This window comes from Natator depressus, chromosome 22 (genome assembly GCF_965152275.1).
Source record: "Natator depressus isolate rNatDep1 chromosome 22, rNatDep2.hap1, whole genome shotgun sequence".
Lineage (NCBI taxonomy): Eukaryota > Metazoa > Chordata > Testudines > Cheloniidae > Natator > Natator depressus.
Genome location: NC_134255.1, coordinates 13,096,456 through 13,119,986, shown reverse-complemented (window position 1 = coordinate 13,119,986; position 23,531 = coordinate 13,096,456). Strand labels below are relative to the sequence as shown.

Sequence of the window (23,531 nt, the reverse complement as noted above, 5' to 3'; positions counted from 1 at the left end):
TATTAACCCCTTCCCAGCCAAGAAGCGGTCAGGGTTTGCCCACCTTACCAGAATGTGGATGTTTGTAGCAAGGGAGTCCACCTCCCAGTGCGTGGGCAGGTGTGCAGTGGCAGACCCAACCCTGGAACTATGGGCAAGGAGGTCTATAATATTAATCCTATCCGGAGTTGTGCATCATGTGTGCCCCAGGGGTTTGTGCTGGAGTAGGGTGCAAGGCTCCGTGCAAATGAGTATGTCAGAACTGGGCATACAAAGGGATTCATTAGCATGCTGGGTGACAGGCATAGTGCAAAGGAGTGGCTTACCCTAGCACAGCAGAGACATTAGAAACCTGCTTCCTTAACTGGGTCTTATGTGGATGGAGCTGAGCTAGAGCCAGTTTGGGAGATGCAGGAAGACACTGGAACACAACACAGCTGAGCATTGCGCCCGGAGAAACACAGGGGAGCTGATGGGGATACACCCCAAAATGCTAATAACCTGGGGAAGGATCCCAAGGACCAATGAGGGTCTGATTTAGGGAACCTGAACCATGCTGAAAGGCCAGGGCTGTGGCCTCAGTAATTGGCTAGTACAAGGCCACCAAAACTATTGTGATGGAGCCCAGAGCAGGGATCCTGAGACGTAGCCCATGGCTAGGGCCCTGAGTTATAGTGGGAAATCTTTATGGATCTGCTGCAAAGACCCTTGGAAAACCATGGAGGTGGGCCTAAATCAACCCCATGAAAACTGGGGGCTTCCTACTGCAGATTGAAATGTGCTGGCTATTGCCCATCACTAGAAATACCAATACTTAATAGGGCTGCAAGAGATGACCAGGTTACAGGGCTTGTTCCTCCACTACCGGGCTCATTGGGCCCAATTCGCCATTGCCCTGCAGCTTGCAATGTCATTTATCCTGGTGTGAGATGCTCCCAGGCTGAGCTGTGCATTGCACGTGGTGCCGTGGGCACTCAGGCAGCATTGTGTGCTGTTGCACCAGGGCATTGTGCACAGGTGTAGGTGATCACCCAAGGCCCAGGGCAAGAGAAGATCAGCCACTTTGTGGCAGCCTCTCCACCTGAGCAAGGTGGGTGCAAGAACACTGCCACCCTGCCTTGGTAGCACCGTGCACTGGTACTGAATGACCACAGCAGGGCAGACGAGATTTTGGAGCTTAGGGAGGAAAAGCATTCCCTGTGCCCTCGCACCTTCCTTAAGCCTGTGAGTGCAGAAGCCAAGCCTGCTCCCCACTTTGCTCACTTTCAAGTAGCAGGAAGGAAGGGGATTGCACACACCCTGTGTTTATTAACAGCTCTGACAGCCAGTGCCCTTTGAATCTCTCCCTTGTCCCTCTGTGACTTTTCTGCAACCTTATTTACCTCCAACAAAGTTTGAAATGAAATTATGGCTAATTAAATTTAGCTACTACATGAATTTCCCCTCCCCCCACCTCTTGTGTCTGCTCTCCCTGCCTTCACCTCTGATGCAATTCCATATAACACTCATGTTAGCTGGGATATTTGTTTTAAATCATTTTAAAGAAACTGATTAAGTAGGGTGTCAAAAAGCCATCCATTTCAAACAGCCCGGTGGATTATTATTAAACTGTCTTTGTTTGATTAACATGCTCTAATTCAGTTTCTCAGTGACTCTAGTTCAACCATCTCCCCCCCCCCCCGCCCCACTTTGGAGCGCTTCTTGCTTCTGAAAGTCACTCCTTAAGCATAGTTATTAGTGCTGTGAATTGTTTTCCCCTTGTGACCTGGTAATCACCAATAAATCTGCTCATCCATAGGCAGGAATGAATTCTAACCAGGGTGAGGGAGGGGATGGGAGAGGAAAAGATATTGGCCAAGATCTTGATGTTTTGTTAACTTCATTTCCGTGAAAATCAGAAGCAGGAAAGACAGAATTACAAGGGGGGAATATCTGGAAAGGGCTCCATGCCATCTGGCCTTACCCAAAACATTATCACTAACTGCCTTGGAACACTCCCCGGCAGTAGGATTTGAACACAGGACCTTCTGCACTATTAACTACTATTGGAGCTAATGGACTAGCTGCATTAGCCCGAGGCTGTTATCCTCTATGGGGCCAACCATGACTAGACAAAGGGACAGATGCAATAAATATCCTTTGCGAGAATGTTAGCGGCTTCCCCTTTGCTGGCAGCTACTCTAGACCATCTGAGGTTGACGAGAGTTCAGGTCTACTTTTCTAACAATCTCCTCATAAGGTATGAGCAGGATTTGAACCCCAGGATCTGCAGACAATTGAAACTGAAGCAGCCGCTCCACTAACCCATAGCAGGAGAGGACTGTTGCCCTGTAGTGGACAAGCCACTAGCAAGGGCTGCTACACACACTGTGTTGTATCCTTACCCATAAGAATTACTGAAAGCACTGGGAAACTCAAAGTACTGGTGTCTAGTATCAGTTTCCCCACTGAGTTTATAAACTGACTCCTCAGCACTTTTATAGCCCTTTTCATCTTCAAAGTGCTGCACAGACTTTAGCTAATTCTCACAGCGCTGCTGCTCATTTGACGCCTTATCTATCACAGAGCAACTTGATTGCTCACCACACCGGGTATATCGTGAGTAATAGCTGTAAGGATCAGGGAGAGGGGCTGGGATCGAGGGAACTGGGCTCTCATGAGCAATTGATTCTCTCCAGGCAGAGACTTTGGGCTCTTGGCTCCAGACCCAGAGGGTGGATCTGAGGTTTGGTTAGGAGGGGCCAAGACCCACAAGGAGAAGCACACACAAATTATTCATGCAGGAAGCTTAACGCTGCAGGATTCCTTGCCGAGGCTTGGTCTACACTTAAAATCCTACAGCCAGCAGTTCTGCTGCCGGAGCGCTGCGGCGTAGCCCCTCGTTACAGAGATGGGAGGGGTTCTCCCACCCGCGTAGGTAATCCACCCCCCCGGGGGTGGTAGCTAGGTGGATAGAAGAATTCTTCCCTTCACTGAGCACGGTGTACATGGGGAGCTGGTCAGCATAGCTATGTCTCTTGGGATGTGTGTTTGGATTTGTCACACCCCTGAATGATGAAGCTAGGCCAATGTCAGTTTTCAGCCTAGACCAGCCCTAACTCTCGCACAGGTATTCATCACCCATTGCTGCAGTACCTGACTGCCTCCCGTGCCCTAATGGATTGGGCGTCAGGGCAGGGCTATTAACCCCACTCAAAAGGTGGTGAACGAGGCCCAGATTTCAGCAGGAGTTAGGCAACTAATTACCTTAAAAAACCGGGGCCTAAGTCACTTGCCCAAGGTCACTGTTGCTGCTGAGAGTCTGGATTTCTGGTGTACAACATTTCTGAACGTAAAGGCAAGGGGGACCCCAAAAGGGTGCAGAGCGCAGGTAATTCTGGGAAACGAAAGGCCTGTGCTGAATAGGGGCAGGGGTTTGGGGTTTGATGGTGCTGAAGTATCATGATCCATTTGAATGCATCCAAACAGCAGGAGTGGCTAGTGCACTGGTTGGGGACTCAGGAGACCAGGATTCCTAACTCTGCCACTGGCCTGCTGGGTGACCTTGGGCAAGTTACTGTGCAGCTCCGTGCCTCAGTTTCCGCACCTGTAGAATAGGACTAGTGGTAATTGGTAAAGCACTTTGAGATCTACTGGTGAAAAGCACCATCAAAGCTAGATATTATTATTAAAACAGAACTGGAAAACTGGCTTCTACTGTTCTTGGATGCAGCCTGGCTCTGTGGATTCAAATCCAACCCCTTTAACCATGAAGGGGTTCACATGTGAGGTTCTGGTTCTGGCACATCTCTGGGCCTGCTGGTACTTGGACAGCAGGGCTGGGAGTCTGCCTCCTGGTTTAATTTCCTCCAGACACATCGGGGTCTTGGAATCTGTCTCATGATCTGAACCATCCACACAACAGAGACGGGACGGGAAATTCTCAACGTGCAGGAGAATTTTTTTTTTTAATAAAAGCATCAAAAGTGAACCCTCCAGCCTATGCTGTGTCTGAGTGGGGAGATTTTGCTGCAGTGAGATTACACTTTCAAAGCACCATATGACCGGCTTTATTTTTGCTTCAGAGAAACCAGGAGGCTTTCCAAATTTGGATTTGGCGGATTACTGTCCTTGCGCTGGCAATAAAATCCCCCACCCCGGGAAGAAAAGGCAAGACCTCCCAAGATGGATTAGGGAATGCTTGCCTTGTTTATAGCTCTGAGAACAGCCTCCTGTTGCAGTGCAAGAATCCTCTGGGAAAGGGTGGGTAGATCTCTGCTTTCAAACCTCTCACCTTTTCCTGGGCTCCCTGCAGAGTGTAACTATAACACGCCAGGCCTTGCAAGCGTGGGGGTCAGAGTTAGGAGCACAGTTCAGCAGAGGGGAAGAAGGGCAGGGGTCTGCAGTGGAATCTCTCACTAGTTTGCCCTCTGCCTGCCAGCCCCTCATGAAGGGGAAATTATGCTTAGCCTGCAGCTGCCTTTCGGAAGCTGCAAAGGGTGGATAGTATCAGAGGGTGAAAATTCAGCTCTGCTCATTTCACCGGGGATGGGTTTGGCCCCCTGAACTATGCAGCATGGATCTCGCCTGCCCCTCCAATAGGGCTCTCGAGCCTGTAGGAAGAACAGGTTTGGATCAGGTGCTGTAGGAATGGCTGACAAAGGGCATGCTGGAATGAGATGCCATGTCCAGCATGGCATGCTAGTGTGGGAGCTAGGAGCCAGCAGGGAGGAATACACTGAGGCCAGCCACCCGGCACGGAGACATGGCTCTGCCTGGAGGTGAGCTGAAGGGGCTGAGGCTCATGTCCCCATGGGGGTCTGTGTCAAAGTGCAAACTCCAGCCTGGTGAGGAGCACGTCAGAGATGTGAAGCCCAGCAGGTCACAGGGATCCTGGTGAGCCCACACGACGCGCAGTGTGCCAGTGACTGTCGGAGGGAAGCAGGGTCTGGTGTGGAGCACCACACAGGAGGGAACGCAGGACCCAGTGTGGGCCATGTGGGAGTGGGATACGGGGTGGAGGCACCTCAGAGGGAGAGAGACATGCAATATTACTGGGCCAGCCTAGAGCATATCACGCCCAGATCTCTGCCACTGTGAGACCAACGGCCCAGCAGGGAACGTGCCACAGCAAGGGAGGCTGGTTCTGATTAAAGGCAACTTCTCTGTTGCCTGTTGGTGCCAGCCCCTAAGAAATCCCAGGCAGTGGAGCCCTCTGCATGTTAGCCTGGGTGGTTGCTGTATAACCTGCTGGGACCCAGTCTATCCCTACAGCACCAGGGCAGGGCTGGATTCAGGAGGCCCAGCCCACCTTCCATCCCAGTAATGGTAGCTGAGGGGCCTGGGGTGGGACACGGAGCCTTCCGGCTGGCCGTCGAGAACTCAGCCTGGGTTGGTAGGGAAGGCTGTCTGGTGCCCTGCGTGGGATGAGTTGGCTTGCCTCAGCCCAGAGGGTGGGTGGTCCAAGCCCATCACTCCAGTGGCACTAATCAGCCTCCTTCTCCATCTCAGCGGGGAAGCCGAGGTGACTGGACCATGGAGTCGGCACTCCACCCTGCCCCGAGGGGAGGGCTGGGTTGGCGTGGTGTGTGTGGGGTGGCTGGTTGGGCTGTGACCTGTGCTCTCCTTGTCTGTTGGATAGAGGCACCCGGTGTCTGTGGCTGATGACCCAGCACCGCCCGCCTGCGCCAAACTGACAGCGGAACCAAAAGGATAAAAAAAAAACCACCCAGAAACTTACTGTCCGCTTTCGCTCGTTACGTCTACGAAGACCTTGATCCTCATTCTGCGCGCAGGACACGGGCGAGACACCGCAAGAGAGAGAGGTTACCGTCCACTCTGGGCAAGGCCAGCGGCAGGCACTTACCTACCGGCTACAGTGGGCTCTACAGGGCTCCTTCCAGCACAGGGAAACAAGGGGGGTCTATGGGAGGGTGGCAGGCGGACCAGACCCATCCAACTCACTCACACAGTCACTCCGGCCGCTGCAGAGACCCTCACCCCAGAGTGTCCCCTCTCCATGGTGACTCTGACCCCAGGGGCTCCTGTCCCTGGGACGCCCTCACCCCAGACTGTCCTCTCCCCACAGGGACTCACCCCACAGAATCTCCTGCCTCTGCGGGGACCCAGACTGTCGTGTTCTGCAGTGACCGGAGCAGGGGACCAGCCTGGTGGCTGAGACGTACCAGGGCTGGAATGAATCCGAATCCTTGTGGCATTTTCCAGCAGACCTTTGTAAAGCTACTTCCCTTCCTTAACGTCCCTCACCCTACACCAGCTTCTTCCCCTTCCCTGGGTGCATCCCCTCCCTTCCCCCCCGCCCCCCTGCTCCTGCCACCTCTGCCTGGAGGGTGGGAAGGCATGTCCCCACTCCAGTCCCAAAGCCTGAGGGTGCCCCCTGCCCCACGGGCTGTGCTCCATCCACCAATACCGGGTGTCTGAGTTCAATGCATTCCCTCGCTGCAACAGGAGCTGTCACTTTGCTTCCCTCAGGCAGACCCTGCCTCATCCCTGCCTGCGCCCTTCAGTTGCTCAGCCCAGCAGCCCCCTCCCTTCCCTGGCTGCCTTGGGCCTCAGAGACCTGGTCCTTCTGCTTGGAGGCTGGGGCTTTCCATCTCCTCTGGGAGCCTGAGCTTGCCCCCTTTGAGTGATGCCACAATGTGTGAAGTGCAGGGGGAGGCTGCAGTCACCTGAGACACACACGTAGGCCGGGCACAGGGACCTCACAGCTTGGGAGAGAGCTGCCAACATCCTTCCCCTGACAAACAGTCCTCGAGCTGCTCGGCCAGGCTGAAAGGCTCCGTCAGCCAAGACTGAGTGCCAAGGGGTGCCCGCCACAGAGCATAGCTGCCGTGCTATGATGACAGGGCCACGCCGGCCACTGTAGGGACTAAGTCAGGAGAATGGGAGATGGTCGCACCTCCCTGGGGCTCGCTGTGGCTCATGCAAAGAGGATGGTTGTGAGGGGGCCCCTCCGACCCCACACAGCAGGGAGGGAGTGGGCTGGCGAGTGGAGGCTGCACAAGAGGGAGGTGTTACCCGAGGCACACAAGGTTACCACGCTCTAAGCCAGGCTCCCATCCCTCCTGCTGAAGGCGGAGAGCCGCGGCTGGGCCTCGGGCACAGGAATCCGAAGGTGGGCAGTTGCAGGGGGGTTACGTTCACTCCGTTCCCAAGACCCCTGGTGGGACATGGACAGTCGCTTGGCCACTCACAGCCGCTCCCTCCCCCTGTGATAAAGGGTCCTGATAATGGGGCCTGCAGTTCTTAGCTGTTCTCCTCCCCAAAGCGCCGTGCAGCCAGTTTCCCTGCCCCTCGATGCCAGCTGTCCAGGCTGTCCCACCTCTGTGCTGCTCCAGCCCCTTTGCCCCTTTCCGGTGAGCTGCCCTCACTGCCCTATTGTCTGCCTTAAGAGGACCCTGTGGACACCTTGTTACCTTCCCTAGCTGCCCTACCCCTCAATGCTGGCTGTCCTGGCTGCTTTGCCTTGGACACCAAGTATTCCAGGCTATCTCAATCCTCCCTGCCAGCAGCTCCCCATCTCTTCCCCATCACTCAGGGGCATTTGCATATTGAAGAGTTATCTGTGCCATACACAGCCCTGAACGAGCCACATGGATAATAGCTCATTATTACACAGGTCCAATTAGCTAATTTATCAGCTGCCTCCCAGCTCTTCCTATGGCTCCAGCTCCTACACGGCCAAGCTGACTCTGCCCACACCACCCACTAACCACGCTGCTCCAGGCTGAAGTGTGTGGTGATTTTTTGGGGTGGGGTTGGAAGCAGAAGTGGAGGGCGGGGTTCAGGTTCTGAGCCCCCTGGCCAGCAAGGTTCAGTCCCCCAGTGGTTGCGGGGAGGAAAGGAAGAGGTAGTGCCCCCTTTTGCTCTTGATCTGATTGTCCAGCCATGGAGTTGATGGCCTCCAGATTTCTCTGCTGTCTGGAAAGATGGAGTGACCCACCGCAGATGGGGATAAAGATGAAGGGGACCTGAGAGATCCTGGGGACTCTTCCTCCCCCACTGCCTGCCTCAAATTGTCACCATCAGCGGGAGATGTCCAGCCCATTTCCTGAACTAAGCTAGATGTAATGGGACCTAGATCCAAGCAACCCTGCTTTGGGGATCTGTAAATCCAAACTGTGGCTTGCCAAGTTCTGCCCCTCTGCTAACGATGAGAGGCTGGGACGAGGGATCTGGACATTGAGGGAGTCCTGATCCAAACTTCCTGTCTCAGGCTCCACTGTCTAATGGCTGAATTGGAACACTGGACCCTCCTGGGCCTTAGTGTCCGTTGGATGGTACTCCGATTCCAGATCAGAACTCAGCATCCAGCCTCACTGTCTGCTGCCCTACAGGGGGTTGAGCCTTCCCAGCAAAGGAAAAGCATTCCCTGTGCAATCCAGCTGCTGAGGGACCATTGGAGCTGGGGCTTTCTAACGGAAACCAGGGCACCTTCCGCACCCACAGAAATTCCCCATGCCTCGTTCCACAAAGAAAACCCCAAAGCACAGCCATAAAGAGCTCTGCAGCCAAGACGTTGGATGAATTGACTCTCAAGTCAAATTTAAGCCCCCGTGTAATTCCATTGCATTGACACAGCTGCACCCAGGATGACCCTGGCCCTAGGTATCGCTCTCTGCAACTCCCCATGCCAGTGTCCGAGCTTCAAACATCCATGCAGCCACTGGAGCCCTTTGGATGGGGTCCCAGGAAGCTCTTTCATTTGATTGGTAGAGGGAAGTTCCTTTGGTATCACAGGATTCTGGAGATGGCCCTGAGCCACCTAATTAGGCTCCATCTTTTAAATCCCCCAAAGCGTGGCGGGTGTTTGGAGCTGGGGTTTTTGGCTGGGGATGCCCACAATCTCCAGAAGGCACCCTCTTCCCTGGGCCCAGACCTGGTCCCTGGCATCAGAGACTGCAGCTGAGGGGAGTTTGTGACGCAGACGAAGCAGAGAAACACAAGAGCAGAGACAGCAGCTTGTGAACTATTGACAAAGGGCTGGAAGGGAGAATGACAGGGTGTCTCGCCCGGGCTGGTTAACGAACAGCAGAGACCTGTTATATTACAGGATAAACCACTCCCTGTGAGCCAGGGCCAGGGGTTATAGAAAATATAAACTCACATGCCTGGGCGAGGTGCAGGAGGAGACTAGAAATGGTGGATTGGCTGCAGTGTGGGGAGGGCATCTCCACGTTATTGCAACCAGAAGAGAGACACACACACACAAAGCCACCCTCACCCTGTTTCTCATACACACACACACTTTCACAAACACACTCCAACTTTCACACATACTCTTGTTCACACACACACACACAAACTCATCTTCTGTCTCTGACACAAACACACACGCTCACTCTGACGGACCAACTTTCTCCGACACACAAACATGGGAGCGATGGGCAGTGGGCGAGCGGCGGTGGCCCTGGTGAGTGGATTTTCTCACCCCCTGGCTGCGGGAGGCCACAGGCGGAGAGGGGAGGGCAGACCATTAAACAAGAACACCACTCTTGCTCTTCCAATCCCCTGCCTGGGGACATTTCCACTTGGCAAATGTCCTGGCTGAGTGTCAGCAGGAGCATCCTACTGACAGGACACATTCCCTCTCATCTCCCATGCTCCGCAGAGCTGAGCATTGCTGCAGAGCGGGGCTGCCTTCCCAGCCACGCGGAGCAGGTGGCCATCATCTGCGTGACCCAGCTGCCTCTGGTGTTCTGTCTTCTCAGATGGGTGCCCCTTGGCAAGAGCACTTCCCTCTCTCAGCCAAACTACCTGCCCTGACCCACTCTCTTTCTCTTTCATCTAGCTTTCTAGCCCAGCATTTCCAGGGCACTGATCCTTCCGGTCCCCAAGCCTCTCCCCCCACCCTGCTTCTCACTTCTCTTGTTTTCTCCAGTCCTTTCTCATTCACTCTTGCTAGTTCCTTCCCCTCTCCCTCTGCACGGTGTAACAAGAGTTCCTCTCACCCACCTTGCCTTGTATTGCACGTTCCTCTACACAGACCCGAGGAGCTGCCCACAAGCATGGGGGAAGCTCTTGAAAAACTTCTCTCAACAGGTCCCGGGGCATTCGGCCTCCTCTTCGGCACATCTCCCCATGGCCACTTCGCTTCTGGCTACCCAGGCGATTCCAACCGAAATCCAAACCAAGAGCCCCACCCCACTCCCATCCGCACCACTCACTTCACACTATGCCACCTTTACAGGGGAAAACCAACCAGAAACAGACATTATCCAACCCGCCCTGCCCCCAACCTCTCCACACAGCACGAAGCAAAAGGACGGGCGCCTCATGCCGCTGCAGGCCGCATGCAGGGGAGGCTACAGCGTTCTGGCTTTCAGGTCACTCTGGCCGGGCCCCGCGGGGACTGGAGGGAGCATGCAGCACCATGGAGACACGGGTGGGGGCGGGAGGTTAATATGCAACGGGAACCATTCCACGAGGGAGGGAAGTGACAGGAGGAGGGGGGAGCACAGATTTCACCAGGAGCACAGAAAGGAGAGTGCGTTTATGTACCTTGAGGCCAGAATCTTAGGGGAAAGGCCTAGAGTGGCATGCGCTAGCGTAAGTTAGGCTGGATGGTTGCATACTCGACTAGGTCTCCGCCAGCTTGGATGGAGCTCCGGGGGCTGGGTGACGAGGCCAGAGCGGATGTGTCCAGCTCTGCATAGTGGACATCACAGTCCTTGGTGCCCGAATTCTGGAGATGAGAGAGCAGTGAGGTGTGAAAACACAGAGGGGACAGCAGAGTGCAGTGACAGGGAGGAGTGAAAAACACGAGGAAGGAGAGAGAGAGAGAGAGAGAGAGAGAGTGTGAGTGTGCAAAGAGGGGGTGGGGGTGGGGGTGTCATGGTAGGGAGGTCATGCCAAGAGGGATGAGAAAGGGCAAAAGAGACAGGGGTGTTAAAAGAAAGGGGGAGAGAAGGAAAGTGCGAGAGGGAAGAGAAGAAAGACAAGAACAGCGAAAGGGGGAGAAAAGATAAGAAAGGGGAAAAATGAACAATCATTACAACTAAAATCACCCGTCAGAGCCAGGATCCGAATGGCATTTCTCCCCATTCATTAGCCGAGCTGGGCAATTAACCTGTCTGAGCGGACACGCCCCCCCGCCCCCCAAGTGTCTTCTCCAACCTGGCTGAACAGGGGCTGCTTTCCCACTTCCAGCAGCTACTCCCCCCTATGGACAGCTCCATCTTTGGGAAATTGGGGCGGACATCCTGGGCCCACTGAAGTCAATGGGAAAGCTCCCCTTGATTTCAATGGGGCCAGACTTTCTCCCCCTGGGAGGGTGAACTGAATTTAACCCCCATATAATGGCAGTGCTGTCCAGTTCCATGCCCCCTCCAGGAGCCAGCAATCTCACTGCAGAGGGCCTGCGCAGGGTGAGGGGGGAACATAACCCAGAATCAGGGATAATGCTTGTATTTTTGGCCCCAGGAGAACAGATGCAGGTGTGGATGGGTGGGAATGGTGGTCAGATCCCTTGTGATATCCACAGGACATTGGCAGGAGGTCCCCTGCGGACTTCTGAGACCCTCTGGTTGAGTTACCCGTCACCAGTAAAATATTGCACATGGAGCTCTCAAGGTCACAGCTTGGTGCCCAAAGGGCAAGAAAACACCCTTTCCATACGGAGGACACTGGGGTTGGGTGCAGGTCCGTCCGTGTGCCTATTCCTCCTCCTTGTGTGTTGCTCTCTCTTGCTAGAGCACTAGCTAGGTGGCTAGTTCTTGGGGCAGGGAACACCTCTGTGATGTGTCTGCCAAGCACCCAGCCCATCTGTAGGTGCTCAGCAATAAGGAATCTTGCATGGACAGCATGATACATACCTGGCCTCCTCTGCAGGCTTCCCTCTGGGGACCTCCAAGTGCCTCTACAAACAGTCATGAGCGAACCTCCTGGGAGGTTTGTTTTAGAGTGGGGAAACTGAGGCACAGAGCCGGGCAGTGACTTGCCCAAGTTCACACACAGAATCAATGCCAGACTGGGAACAGAATGCAGCTCTCCTGACTCCCAGCTCTAAGGAGCACCACAAACATCCTCTGTAGACAGCATTTCAGGGGCAGCCTCTGGTCCCACCCACACAAGGTGCCTGTGTTCACCAAACAGGAAGCATGTTTGCTACGGCTCACCGGAGGGCAGGTGGGATGCTTCCAGACATGGGAGCCTCTTCTCGCTTCCCCTCCCTGAGCTACTGCATCCCATGCAAATTAGGTAAAAGGTGTTTAATTTGAAAACGTTCCCCGCTCTGCTTCTGAACGGTTTTCAGCCATTTACCAGCTGTGGCAGGGCCATTTCCGGAGGTTTATGGCTCTGTGATGAGCTGTTTTAAGCAGCTGTTGCTGCACAGGGTGATTGGTTGAGTCATCATCTCTTGACTGTCTTGCTGTACCATCTGCCTTGCTGTAACTCTGGGGGCAGAGCCCCTCCACCCAACAGCGTGGTGGGAAATGAAAAGCAAACAACGGTGGTTCTTCCGGTATCATATTCCCCATGGGTGCCCAGATAGGCTGGTCTTGTGAGGGGAACCAACAGACTTCAGGGTGCATTCTGTGTTGCACGGCAAGAGAGGGAGAGCGGACGGGCTAGCAACAGAAAACCCAGTGTACAGCCAGGAGTTCACAAATGTTGGGGGCTGGGGGTGGGGGGGTTGTGTGTAAACGCACGCACAGCATATGGAAGTGCAGGGCTTGTGTGTGTGTAGGTGCACAGCGTAGTGGTGTATGTGAGGGCTTGTGAATGTATCTGCGTGACATCAGGGGTTGGTGTACGTGGCAATGGTGGAATCAAGCCCCTCCGTCTGACAGAGACCTGAGTGGTCTGCGTCTTCATTACCTGCTGCAGACAAGTGTGCAACTTGTAGTGCCAATGAAATCTCACTGACCGGGACCGAGAGGGCATGTGGAGAGAGTGTGTAGGGGCCAGGGGGCTGGAATAGAAGAGTTTACTGAACTTCAGTTCAATTCTGAATATTGCTGGTCCCAATCCAAAACCCAGACCCGAAGGACCATGATCTGGTTCCAGCCTTTGCATCTTGGACCCTTTCTCTAGTCCTGGAGAGGGGTGACCCAAGGCCTGAGGGCCCCATCCTTCCATTGTCCACATTGCTGCCCCATAGCCAGCACAATCCCACACTCTGCGGATGGGGTCTGTGTCTTTGCAGAGTCTCGTGAGTCTCTGCCACTCACTGGTTCACGCCTGCTCCCTGCTGCTTGTTTAGAACAAAAATGTATTCTAATATCAATAATGTGACTTGTACACAAGCTCTAATGCCGACACCCTGGTAATTCCCTGTCAGCCAAACGAATGACACGGCTGCCTGGACTAATGAACCTTTTCCCTCTACACCTGCAAACGTGTAACCACTCCCCGCACACATGCCTCACGCCTGAGCTTCCACACACACACACTCACACCCACCGTGCCATTAGCTCACTACACACCCCCATGCAACACAGACACACACAGCACCTACACTCACATGTATGTACCCCTTTGCACACGTATACACACACACACACACGACACCGACGTTTACACACACGTTCTTGTGCATGCATAGGCTCTCTGGCAAGGCCACACACACACACACTGGCAGACCCAGTCACACTCATGCACACATGAGAGAGGGGCCAGCGCTGCAAGCTTTCGAGACAGATCTGGATATTGAAATCTGCAGAGTGGGGGGTGTATTTAGATCCAGGAATTTGGTGCTGGCTCCTCACAGTTATGCGCACAAACATGCTCCCTTCTCCACACATGCACAGACAACACACATGATGATACAGTGAAAACCAGACACAGCACAAGCCTGGCAGGTCTTCCAGACACTGCACCTTTCTCTGGCCTGAGATTCCTGGAAGAGAAAACAGCTGAGCCCATGGGTACTGGCCTAGTGCAAAGGTCAGAGGGGGAACACTTACTGGACGTGCATACCCCCAACTTCTGAGCCCTCATCTCCACTGGGAGGGGCAGGGGGAGCTGGGTCATTTGGTACCTGCCTGCCTGCACGCATAAGGTGCTGTGTTTGTTGGGGGCCCATAGACTTGGCTACATGAGCCTGCCCTAGGCCTGGGCCAAGCCCCAGAGACACCAGCCTCTCACTGCTGTGAACACCACAAATAACCTCCCCCAAAGGAAAAGCGGGGCAGAGGGGAGGGACATTTCACCCATGTGGCTGGGGGGCCCTGGGGCACTGCAGATTTGTGGGGCGGGTGGGACAAGGAGGAGACAGTGTGGCAGAAGCTAAAATGTCCTCCTCTTGGGGTGCAGGAAGCACAGACACCCCCAGGGAAACACCCAGCTAATCAAGAAGCAGCCAAACCTGCCTGTCCCTCTGCACACCTGGCGGGTATGTGAAGGTGGAGGTGTCTGTGTGGCCTGGGGCATCGGCGAGGACGGGACTGCTCCTCTTGCTGGAGTCGAGGAGGAGGAGGAGGGGGCTAGGGTGAGCAGTGAGAAATGATCATGGGAATTTAGGGGTGTCTGCGGTTGTTGTTCGCCACCATGCTGGGCTCAGTTCCCAGGGCTGCTCTTGTTCTCTTCCCCTCCCTCCATCCTACTCTCTTTCCCCTTCTCGCTAGTCTTCTCTTCCTTTTTTCACCCATTCTCTCTCGTCTGCCACCCTTCTCTGGCAGCCCTCTCTTCCCCCAGCCCTCCCCGTCTCTCTAATCCCTATCCGACTCTCTTTCTCTCCAACTGTGCGAAATCATCACCCTGAGGCAGAAGTTTTCATGCATCCCTGCGATGAATCTACTTTATCCCAAATTACGAGCCATCACACAATTCATCGAATGTATGAAGAGCCCGCCCCAGCGAAACGCAGCGTGCCTGGCTCTCTAATCCCTTCCCCCACCCGTCTCTACGCAGACAAAGTGCCAGCAGAATAGGAACATCCTCCGAGGGGTCCCAAAGCCCGTTACAAACTATCTATACGCAGGAAATGCTTCAGCATGCAGCTGCTTCTGGGGTAGAACACCCTGCAAATCAGAGTAAGGCAGGAAGAGACGAAGTGCAACCAACAAGGGAATTTAGGGGGCAGCTGTAATTCGCCACCCTGGAACTGGCCGGGGCACTGACCCGACCACTCTTGATGTGAAAAGGGATCTACCATAGCTTCCCCCCTCATCTCCAGCAGCACGGTTCCCCAAAGCAGCATGCCAGAGCCTTGGTGCCAACACAATCTCCTGCAACCACCACAGCTGCTCCTTAGAGGTCTCCCATCCCAGTCCTGGCTTAATCTGACCTTTCTTACCAGCTGCCTCTCACCCTTATCTAGTTCTAATGCAGCACTCCGCAGCCTTTTCCATGCCAAGGCCTCCCCCTAGCCTGCCACCCTCCTCCCATCTAGCCGGGATGAACTCCGGCTCCTCCTCCCATTTAGCAATATGGGAGGGGCAGAGGGATTGCTAACACCTGTTTGCAACCTCCTCCTGCTCCGAGGCCCCCATTGTCATGAGGGCTGCTCTCCTGCAGCACCCCTCCTCTTCGGATCTCTTTGCCGGCATTAAATCTCAGGCCCAGGCCCCTGCCCCCGGCCCCCCAGCTGATGAGATCACACTGTGCCCAGCTGACCCTGAACAATCTGAGGACGATGCTTCCCTGTAGCCAAACTCTCAGCCACACCCCTCCGGCTGCCCAGTGAGCTGCTCCCACCAGCGGGGGGGGCTGTGGGAGCTAGTGGTGACCAGGCCACAGACTGGACCCCGGGTCTGGAAAGGGTTTGCGAAGGCCGGCAGAGCTTGCAATAGGCTGGGTGCTGTAAGCATGGGCAGGAGGCCGTCTCTGTGGGTTTATGGAGCCCAGAACGATTCCCCCAGCAGGGCCCATGGGAAGGAGCGGGGGGAAGAGCTGGGCCCGGACGTGCAGCGCGATGCACCCCTGTCCCCGTCGCCGCCCCGCAGCCAGCGTGCGCCCTTGGCGGATCCCAGCAGGCCTGGCAGGAAACGTGCAAACTCCTCCTGCTGACCTTCAGCAGCCTCCATAGCCCCTCCGCCTGCTCAAAGGGCCTGGAGATTGGCAGGGGATGGAATGGAGCCGACTGGGAGCAGCACCCCTGCCCACCCCTGGGCAGCCAGCCAAAGGGGTGTTACCAACAGCTGGAAAACGGGCAGCTGGGGGCACCGGAGGCGGGGATGATCTCTAGGGCGTGGGGGAGGCAGGAACAAAGCCAAAACCTTATGAACATTTTCTCTGTGTGTTTGGGGGGCAGAGAGGGGGGTCAGGGCCCTGGGCCAGGCAGTGAGAGACCCAGTCCCTGCTCTGTTTGATTCCAAGCAGAGGTTTTCCTCCAAAATTATTCCGTCCAGCATTACCTATTGATAGTGCTTAGCAAGCAGCCTGTGGGTGAGTCGGCATATGGCAGGGGAGGGGTCCTGTGTGCCTGGGAACGGACGGGGGGCGGAGGCACCTGAACAGAACCGGATTCAGGACTGAAAGGGGCCGGACTGGAACCCCCCCGACCAGAGCCCTATGATTTCTGCAAGGACAGTCCAGCAGGGTCAGGGGATGCTCCCCACACACTGCCCCCTACAGGCCTCCGTCCTGCCCTGGAGGGACCCCCTCTGGGGGAAAAGGGAAGTTTGGTTTTCATGACCCGTCCCAGTCTCAGTGCTCCAAACGGTGGTGAGTTTTTGGGACATGTGTCTGCTCCAAGCTGGACTGAGATTGCCAAACCAGGTTCCCATGGTTACTACATGGCCACCAGCTGGGCCCATCTTCCCATCACTAGCCCGGCCACTGATGGCTTTCTTTAATTAACCAACCTCTTGTTATTTACCAAAGCAAACTAACTCCTTCCCCATAATTATGGGGGAGATTCTGCTCTCAGATCCCATCCTCAGAGCACAGCCTAGCTCTGGGATCCTGCTCTCCCCACAAAACACATCTGGAAATTGGCAACCAATTGGGGAGACCAGGAAATTGGTCATCCCCCTCCCCTCCCCTCCCCCCACCCCCCGCCGGCAGGTCTCAGCAGAGAATATTTCCCTTAGGGATATATGCCCCCTGCAGCTGCAGTGAAGTCCCCGGGATCTCACCAGTGGAACCAAGAGCAGAGTTTGGTCTTTAGGGTTAGCTTTTGCATCACAGCTGCTCTTACTGTCTTGCTGGTTGACATTTCTCCGGATGAAGGTGCTTTGGTCTGATTGTCCTCGCCCTTATTCTGGAGATTCTCACTGGAGACACACTGGTATAAAAGCAACATGAGGGAGAAATCCTGCTCCCTACATCCATGCTAATTATTATAGGTCCTTTACTCTGCACTTTTCATCCCAAAGCACTTCATATAGAGCGAGCACTGGTGAAATGCAGCCACCTCTGGGGTGGACAGCAGCAAGCAGAGCACAATACATTGCTCAAGAAGAAATTTTGGCCAAGGATGCCAGAGCAAAACCCTCTGTTGATGAAAACTGCCTTGTACCCGTTCTGAGCAGTCAGGCCCTTGACTTAAAGTCTCATTGAAGAGATTCCCCTATGCATGGTAACTAATTTATCACCCTCGGAGGAGCAAAGGTCAGTCAACACTGCAGGGATCTAAACCTGCAGTTCCAGGGAGTCTAGCTGTACCAAGGCTGATGCGTAGCCCATGAGTCACCCCCTTGCAGGAAGGCGGACAGCTATCATGCATCGCTATCTAACCTATTCTAGATCTGCATCAGCCTTCCCTACACTCCTGCTACATTCCCTCCCTGTCTCCCTGACCCCTAGTCCCCCTGCTGCTGCTGCCTTGCATTAGCAGCTCCCTGTTTCAAGCTGAACAAATCCACACAAAACACAGGGTTTTAAAGAAGTGTCCTCAATTTAAAGTCAAACTCCAGCAAGCTCTGCCCTGCAGATAATTGATTTCCCAGGCTCCTCCTCTGCGTACATTCTGCTCTCTCAGGGTCACTTCACGGCAGCCTCCCCTCCAGCTTAACAGTCTCTTATGGGACTGGCTGCAGAAGGTGAGGACCCAGCAGGGAGCACCGGCTGGGTCACAGGCCCCAATGACTTGCTGAAAACCCAGAACCCTACTCTAGAATAGATCCCAGCACCTCCTGCCTCCGTCCACCTCCCTTTCCAATGCAGATTCACAACTTGCCTCTTCCACCTTCTGCAAAAAGGCCTGAATCTTTGCTGGGAACAATGCAGAGGTCAATTAGCAGTCAGGTTGCACGCAGTACCCCGAGCCAGTCAGCCCTGAGCCCCAGAATAAATGTGCCTCAAAAAAGAAATGTAGGCCTGCAGCTGCATTCTCTCCCACACGCTGCTAGTAGGCTGTTAAGGACCCCCAAGCCCCCCTGGGGAGATGAGGATCCCAAGAGGCACGCAGCACAGGGCAGGCCCAGTCAGGAGAGGATGGACCAGGATCCACAAGCAGATCCTCACCCCTTCCAGCCACACGATGGTATGATCTCAGGGAAGGGTTTATGAGTAGGGGACCCTGTGACTCTGATTTGGCCAGGGTGAAGCTGTCTTGGGACTGGTGGGTCAGGGAGTGGGGGTGTTTGACTCAGCCACGCCCATTTCAGTCCTAATTCCCACCCCATATGCTGCTGGTTGTGTCTTGGAGAGGAGCCCATGGGATGTCCCATGCACCCACAGTTATGGAAAGCCAGGGGGGTTACACAGTGGAAGAGGAAAGGGCAGAGTCCTGCCAGGTTAGGGTCAGTGGTGGTGGGGCGAGGAGGCCTAGAACTGGATGTACATGGAGACTGTGGTCTCGCATCTCAGTCCAGGAGAGGGCTCTCCTTTCCTCCAACAGCTCGAGAGAGCAGGCTGCCTCGCCCACCCCAGCAGACGGAGGAGTGACCGAATCCCTTATTGGGAGTTCCTGTGCAGAAAATGGGGGGCAAGGGCCAGGTCAGGTCAGAGGCAGTGCGGGCACCACGCCCTCCTTACCAGCTTGTCAGAGTACGGAGAGGGCTCGCTGGCTGCCATGTCGTAGTACGGCGTCTGCAGAGGGAGCTTCTGGATCTCTTCCTCCTGCTTCATGTTGTCTAGGTGGACGACCTGGAATTGGGAAGACAGGTCAAGAGGGCATTCTCACCCTTCCTGCCACCCATCTGGGGAGCAGCACCTGTCCCAGGGGATCGGGCAAGGTGAACAGAGTCACCATGAGACCTCCCTTGCAGGGTCCCTCTCTCCAGCTCTCTCTCTGCCCCGTTCCTTGTCTCACCATGGTTAGGCATTACACTTCAAAGGCTGGGAGTTCACCAAGGCACTGATCCTTCTGAGAAGAACCCTGTCTGACCAGAACCTGTCCATGCCCAACCTAGAACCTGTCCGTGCCCAGAAGGGTGCAGGTTGGGTCCAATCTGCAGTCCCCAAGGCTGCCAAGATCCTGGACAGAGAGGATAATCCCAAACCACTGCCCTCCTCCCACCAAACCTGCTTCATGGGGCATTCCCAAAGGCTGGCTGGAGCTTGCACTCTGTGCCTCCAGAGGCCTGGCACCCTCAATTCTGGCTGAAGGCCTGTCTCCCATGCTGGCAAAGGAAGTGGGTGTGCTAGGTTGGGGGTAGGTACCTGGATGTCTTCTGCCGTCAGGTGGCTTTTCATCTCCTGTTTCCTCTTTGGTGGCGGGACAGGTTTGTGGGACGGAGGCAGATCAATTCTGCAGGGAGAAAAGCAGCCGTTGGTTCGACTGTGGGGTCAGGGAATCTGCTCGATCCCGCATGCACCACTCTCAATGGCAAAACTCCCTTTGGCTTCAGTGGGTGCAGATGCGGATCAAGTAGCTTGGGCATTATTGGGGGGGCGGGGAGGGCTTTCCTTCTGGGTTCCTGGCTTTCATCTCCATGAAGCTCACTTCCCCAAGGGAGCCCGTGTGTCAGGGCTGACCAGCCCCTGGAGGTTGCTTCACCCACTCTGCAATTTAGCCATAGAAATGTTCATAGTCCCAGAATAAGGGATCAGTCAGAGCTCGCAGGTGCAAGGAGCACTCACCTCTCCCTCCTCTCTCAGAGAACTGCATCCCCCTTCTCCCCCCCATGCCTGTTGCCTTTTCACTACAGTTCTGGCCCAGACCTTAAATCCCTTGGGGCAGGGACCCTGGGACAGATTCCACTCTCTTTTCTGCCTGTGTAAATCTGGAGTAACCCCAATGACTCCACACATTCCCTTTGCCCTTCCCCCCCACCCCCAACTTCTTTCCTCTTGGTCACTGGACCCACAGCTGAGTCTTCTCTGAAGTTAGCTCGTGAGCTTTGCAGGGAGGGACAGTCCATGTGTCTGTACAGCACCTAGAACAGGAAGGCCTCGATCCTGACTGGGGCATCTAGGCACTACTGTGAGATGGCTAGATCCAGCGATTCAGCTTTCCACTGAACTGTCAACATAATTAAATGGGCTGCTTCTAATATTTCACCTACCCTCCTTGGATTCTTTTGTCCACACTACATTTCTAATTTCAGGTCAATCTCTGCCTCAGATTGTGGCCCCCAGGCTGGTGCGGGTAAACCCACTTCAGAGCCGGCACCAAATCATCCCAACAGGGACTATTTGACTTGTTGCTTTGGATTCCAGGAAGCAGCTTGTGGTGAGCACTGCCAATCAAGAGGAAGCCAATGGTCTGTCTGGTCTGGTAGCTGGTCTCTGAGTGGCCACTGTTGGATATATCAGGCTTTGGCAAAAAATCTTCATATTGCATACACTGTGCAATTTATTCCTGATCCCAAATGGGGGGGATCAGCTTTTGCCCTGGAGCATGAGGATTGACAGCCTTTGTAATCTCCATCCTAGGGACTGTCTCTGCAGATTCTGCTCATATGCATACACGTGTCTAATCCTTTTACAAATCTTATTAAATTCTGCCACTCTAATTAGTGGGCTGCCCCCTCCCTTTTCTCTCCATACTTGTTTGTTCTCCTTGTAAACTTCAGCAGATGCAGGGGGTAGTTTTCTGCAAACTCCAGTGGATTCCAAGCCCAGAGCAGGGCTCGGGACGGGGATGCAGGGTGGAAAATGGGGGTTGCGGACTGCAGCAAGGATGCCCAGTGACTTCAGTGGGCTTTGGATCAAGCTCCTAGATGGTTCTATGCAAAGTGGGGCACCACACAGTGATGGATGGCATGAAGAGTGGGGAGGAGATGTCTCTATTATCTCGGGCTCCAGGAGAAGGCCTGACCCCAGGGTCAGGGCATTCAGCCTGCTCCATTGTATGACTCTTCTCAACTAAAGTAGCTCTTCTTCTGCCTTTGTGGAGGGCCATTGTGGGAAACCAACTGTCTGAAAATGGCTCTTTTGCAGGCCTGATGCTGTCCACGCAATTGCACCCCACATGGTTATTATTGTCTCAACTCCTGCTTTTCACTCCGCTGTCTCTCTCTGCACACTCCCGTCATCCTCCAGTGCCTTCTCTCAAACAGAATTAAATGGAGCAAAAAATTTTTTCTGGGACGTAACAACAATGTGGTGGGGGCGGTGGGGAGATCCATTTATCCTTCAGCTCTTTGGTGCTTTCCCTTTGCAAATGGGAAGGGGGTGATTTGAGGGTGATAGGCGGGGCATTTGCTCTCTGAAAGGATACAGCAGCAAGGAGGATGCTGTTCCCTGACAGGATGCATGAGAAGAACTTCTCCAAAGGGGGTGGGGGTGGAATTGTTTGTGCGGCACACACTGGAGCAACCACTCTGCTCCAAGACCTCTGCTCTGAGCCTCAGGGGACATAGCTGGGCAATGGACCCTCACTGAGCAGCAGCCGGTGGGATCCAGTGAGTTGTTCCCTTCTCCAGCATCAGAGGGATGCGGGATGCCAGGCTAGCACATTGTGGTAATACCCAGACTGTAATGAACTGCCTGGTATGAATGTATGACCACTGCCCTCTTCAAAATCAGAGCAGCCTGCCTGTGTGTCATAGACCCCATACTGCTGGTAGCTAATGGAGAGTCACATTTAGCTCAAGGAGCTGGGGCCACATCTCTGGTACAGGGGGAGATGAGATGCCCTGTTGGGAATCTGACTGGCCATGTAGTTTAGGGGCAACCACCAATTCCTAGGTGGCTACAGACTTCTTGTGATCAGAGTGTGCTAAGAAGGGGCACAGGGAGAGTAGAATGGGGAACAAAATGGTGTTTGAAAGCAAAGATGAGCCCAAACCCAGACACGCTCCTGCCCCCCCAGATTTTGAAAGTAGTTAGTGGGACCTGAGCCTGGACTCAGACCCGATTCTTGCCAACAACCTGAGCACCCAGGGGAGGATGGGGCCAGGGCTGAATTGCAGGCTGAGGTCCCAGCAATGTGACTTGAAACCATCCCAATAGTCAGGGAGCCAGAGAGAGCTGCCACAGGAGAAGAGCCTGGGGTGGGGGTGAATAGGGGGAGCCTGCACTGAGGAGGCTGAAAGGGGATCCACGCTGGAGGAGCCCAGCTGTGCATCAGGATCATACTTCAAACCCGTGCACACTCTATTGTGAGTCACCTCTTGTTCTGGTGCCTTGTTCACTGGAGCTTGGGGGAATACCACTGCCTCAGTGTCTTGCCCTAATCTGAGTCCTGGGGAGGGGGATCAGGGAGTAAGAAAGGGCAGGAGTAGAAATGGGAGGGGGCCAGGCTAGGAAGCTGCAGGGAGACCACATGCGGGGTGTCCAGAGAAGTGGGGAGATCAGGAGAGCAGGAGGGGAGTGAAGAGGCAGAGAAAGCAGGTTGGCTTGTCTGCTTTTCTACCCCAGAATCTCTCAGTGACACAATCAAAGGAGAAACTTTCCCTCCTCCAAACTTTCTAACAACTGAAAAAGGATCCACAACAAACTCTGCTGTGAGTGGGAGCCAGAAGCTGGGAACCAGGAGCTGTCCCTGCATGTTGCCAGAGCATTGGAGGTGGGGAGGGGAGTCAGGTATTTTTATAAATGGGCCTGAAAGCTCCCACGTGTGAGATGCAGGGGAGAGACACTTGCTAGGATCCACTCTGGGAAAGGACCATGCTTGGGGCTGGTAATGGCTTGGTCCTGTTAGGAGGGGGAGCTACAGCCCTGAGCGATAAGGCAGAGAGGAGCAAAGATGATTTATCATTCAGGGAGAACCAGCCGGCAGGAAGAAGGGAGAGAAACACACACAATGAAAGAGAATAATTCACTCCTCTGCCCAGGAGCCCTGGACCATGCCCAGGGGCTGCCCAGGGTACACTCAGCATGGGGCACTCCCTCCAACCAGGCCAGCCACCACAGGGCTGGGAGCAGGATCCTTTTGGCATGTCCCCTGCCTCCTGCCCACTGTTCCCTCTAAGCTGTGTGCATGTGCGCGTGCACACAGACCCGAAACCCTGCGCACACGGTGAAACACCGCGCCCACAAACATTTGCACGGAAGCACAAAAATTTGCACAGAAGACATTTTTTGCACGCACGGCCTGTCAAAAATTTGCACGGAAGAAAATTAGAGGGAACATTGCTCCTGCCCTGTTTTTGGGATAGTTCAGCACCATGGACAGCGGGCACTCCATCAATTCCCAAGGGCTGTGGCAGAGGAGAGGGGCCAAGCGTCTCCAAACCCAAGGGTGGGGCTGGGTGGTGGATCTCTGAGCTCCTGCTCCATCAACAGGTAGAGGCTAAAGGGGCTGCTCGGCTGAGAAGCAGGCGAGACAATGCCCC

At 54.6% G+C, this 23,531-nt stretch overlaps 1 protein-coding gene across 3 annotated transcripts in view; it reads right to left on the bottom strand.

Annotated features, from left to right (window-relative positions):
• Nucleotides 1–23,531, bottom strand: part of NECTIN1 (nectin cell adhesion molecule 1) — a 154,978-nt gene that overhangs the window by 8,125 nt on the left and 123,322 nt on the right. Inside the window, exons 7-9 of one of the 3 annotated variants that reach the window (XM_074936761.1) lie at nt 19,471–19,558; nt 18,844–18,954; nt 10,554–10,663 (exon numbers count right to left, since the gene is read on the bottom strand). In XM_074936761.1, the coding sequence (XP_074792862.1) occupies nt 10,554–10,663; nt 18,844–18,954; nt 19,471–19,558 (309 nt within the window). Of the gene's footprint in view, nt 1–10,479; nt 10,664–18,843; nt 18,955–19,470; nt 19,559–23,531 lie in introns of all 3 variants that reach the window. The other 2 variants (XM_074936762.1, XM_074936758.1) reach the window with 2 other exon arrangements.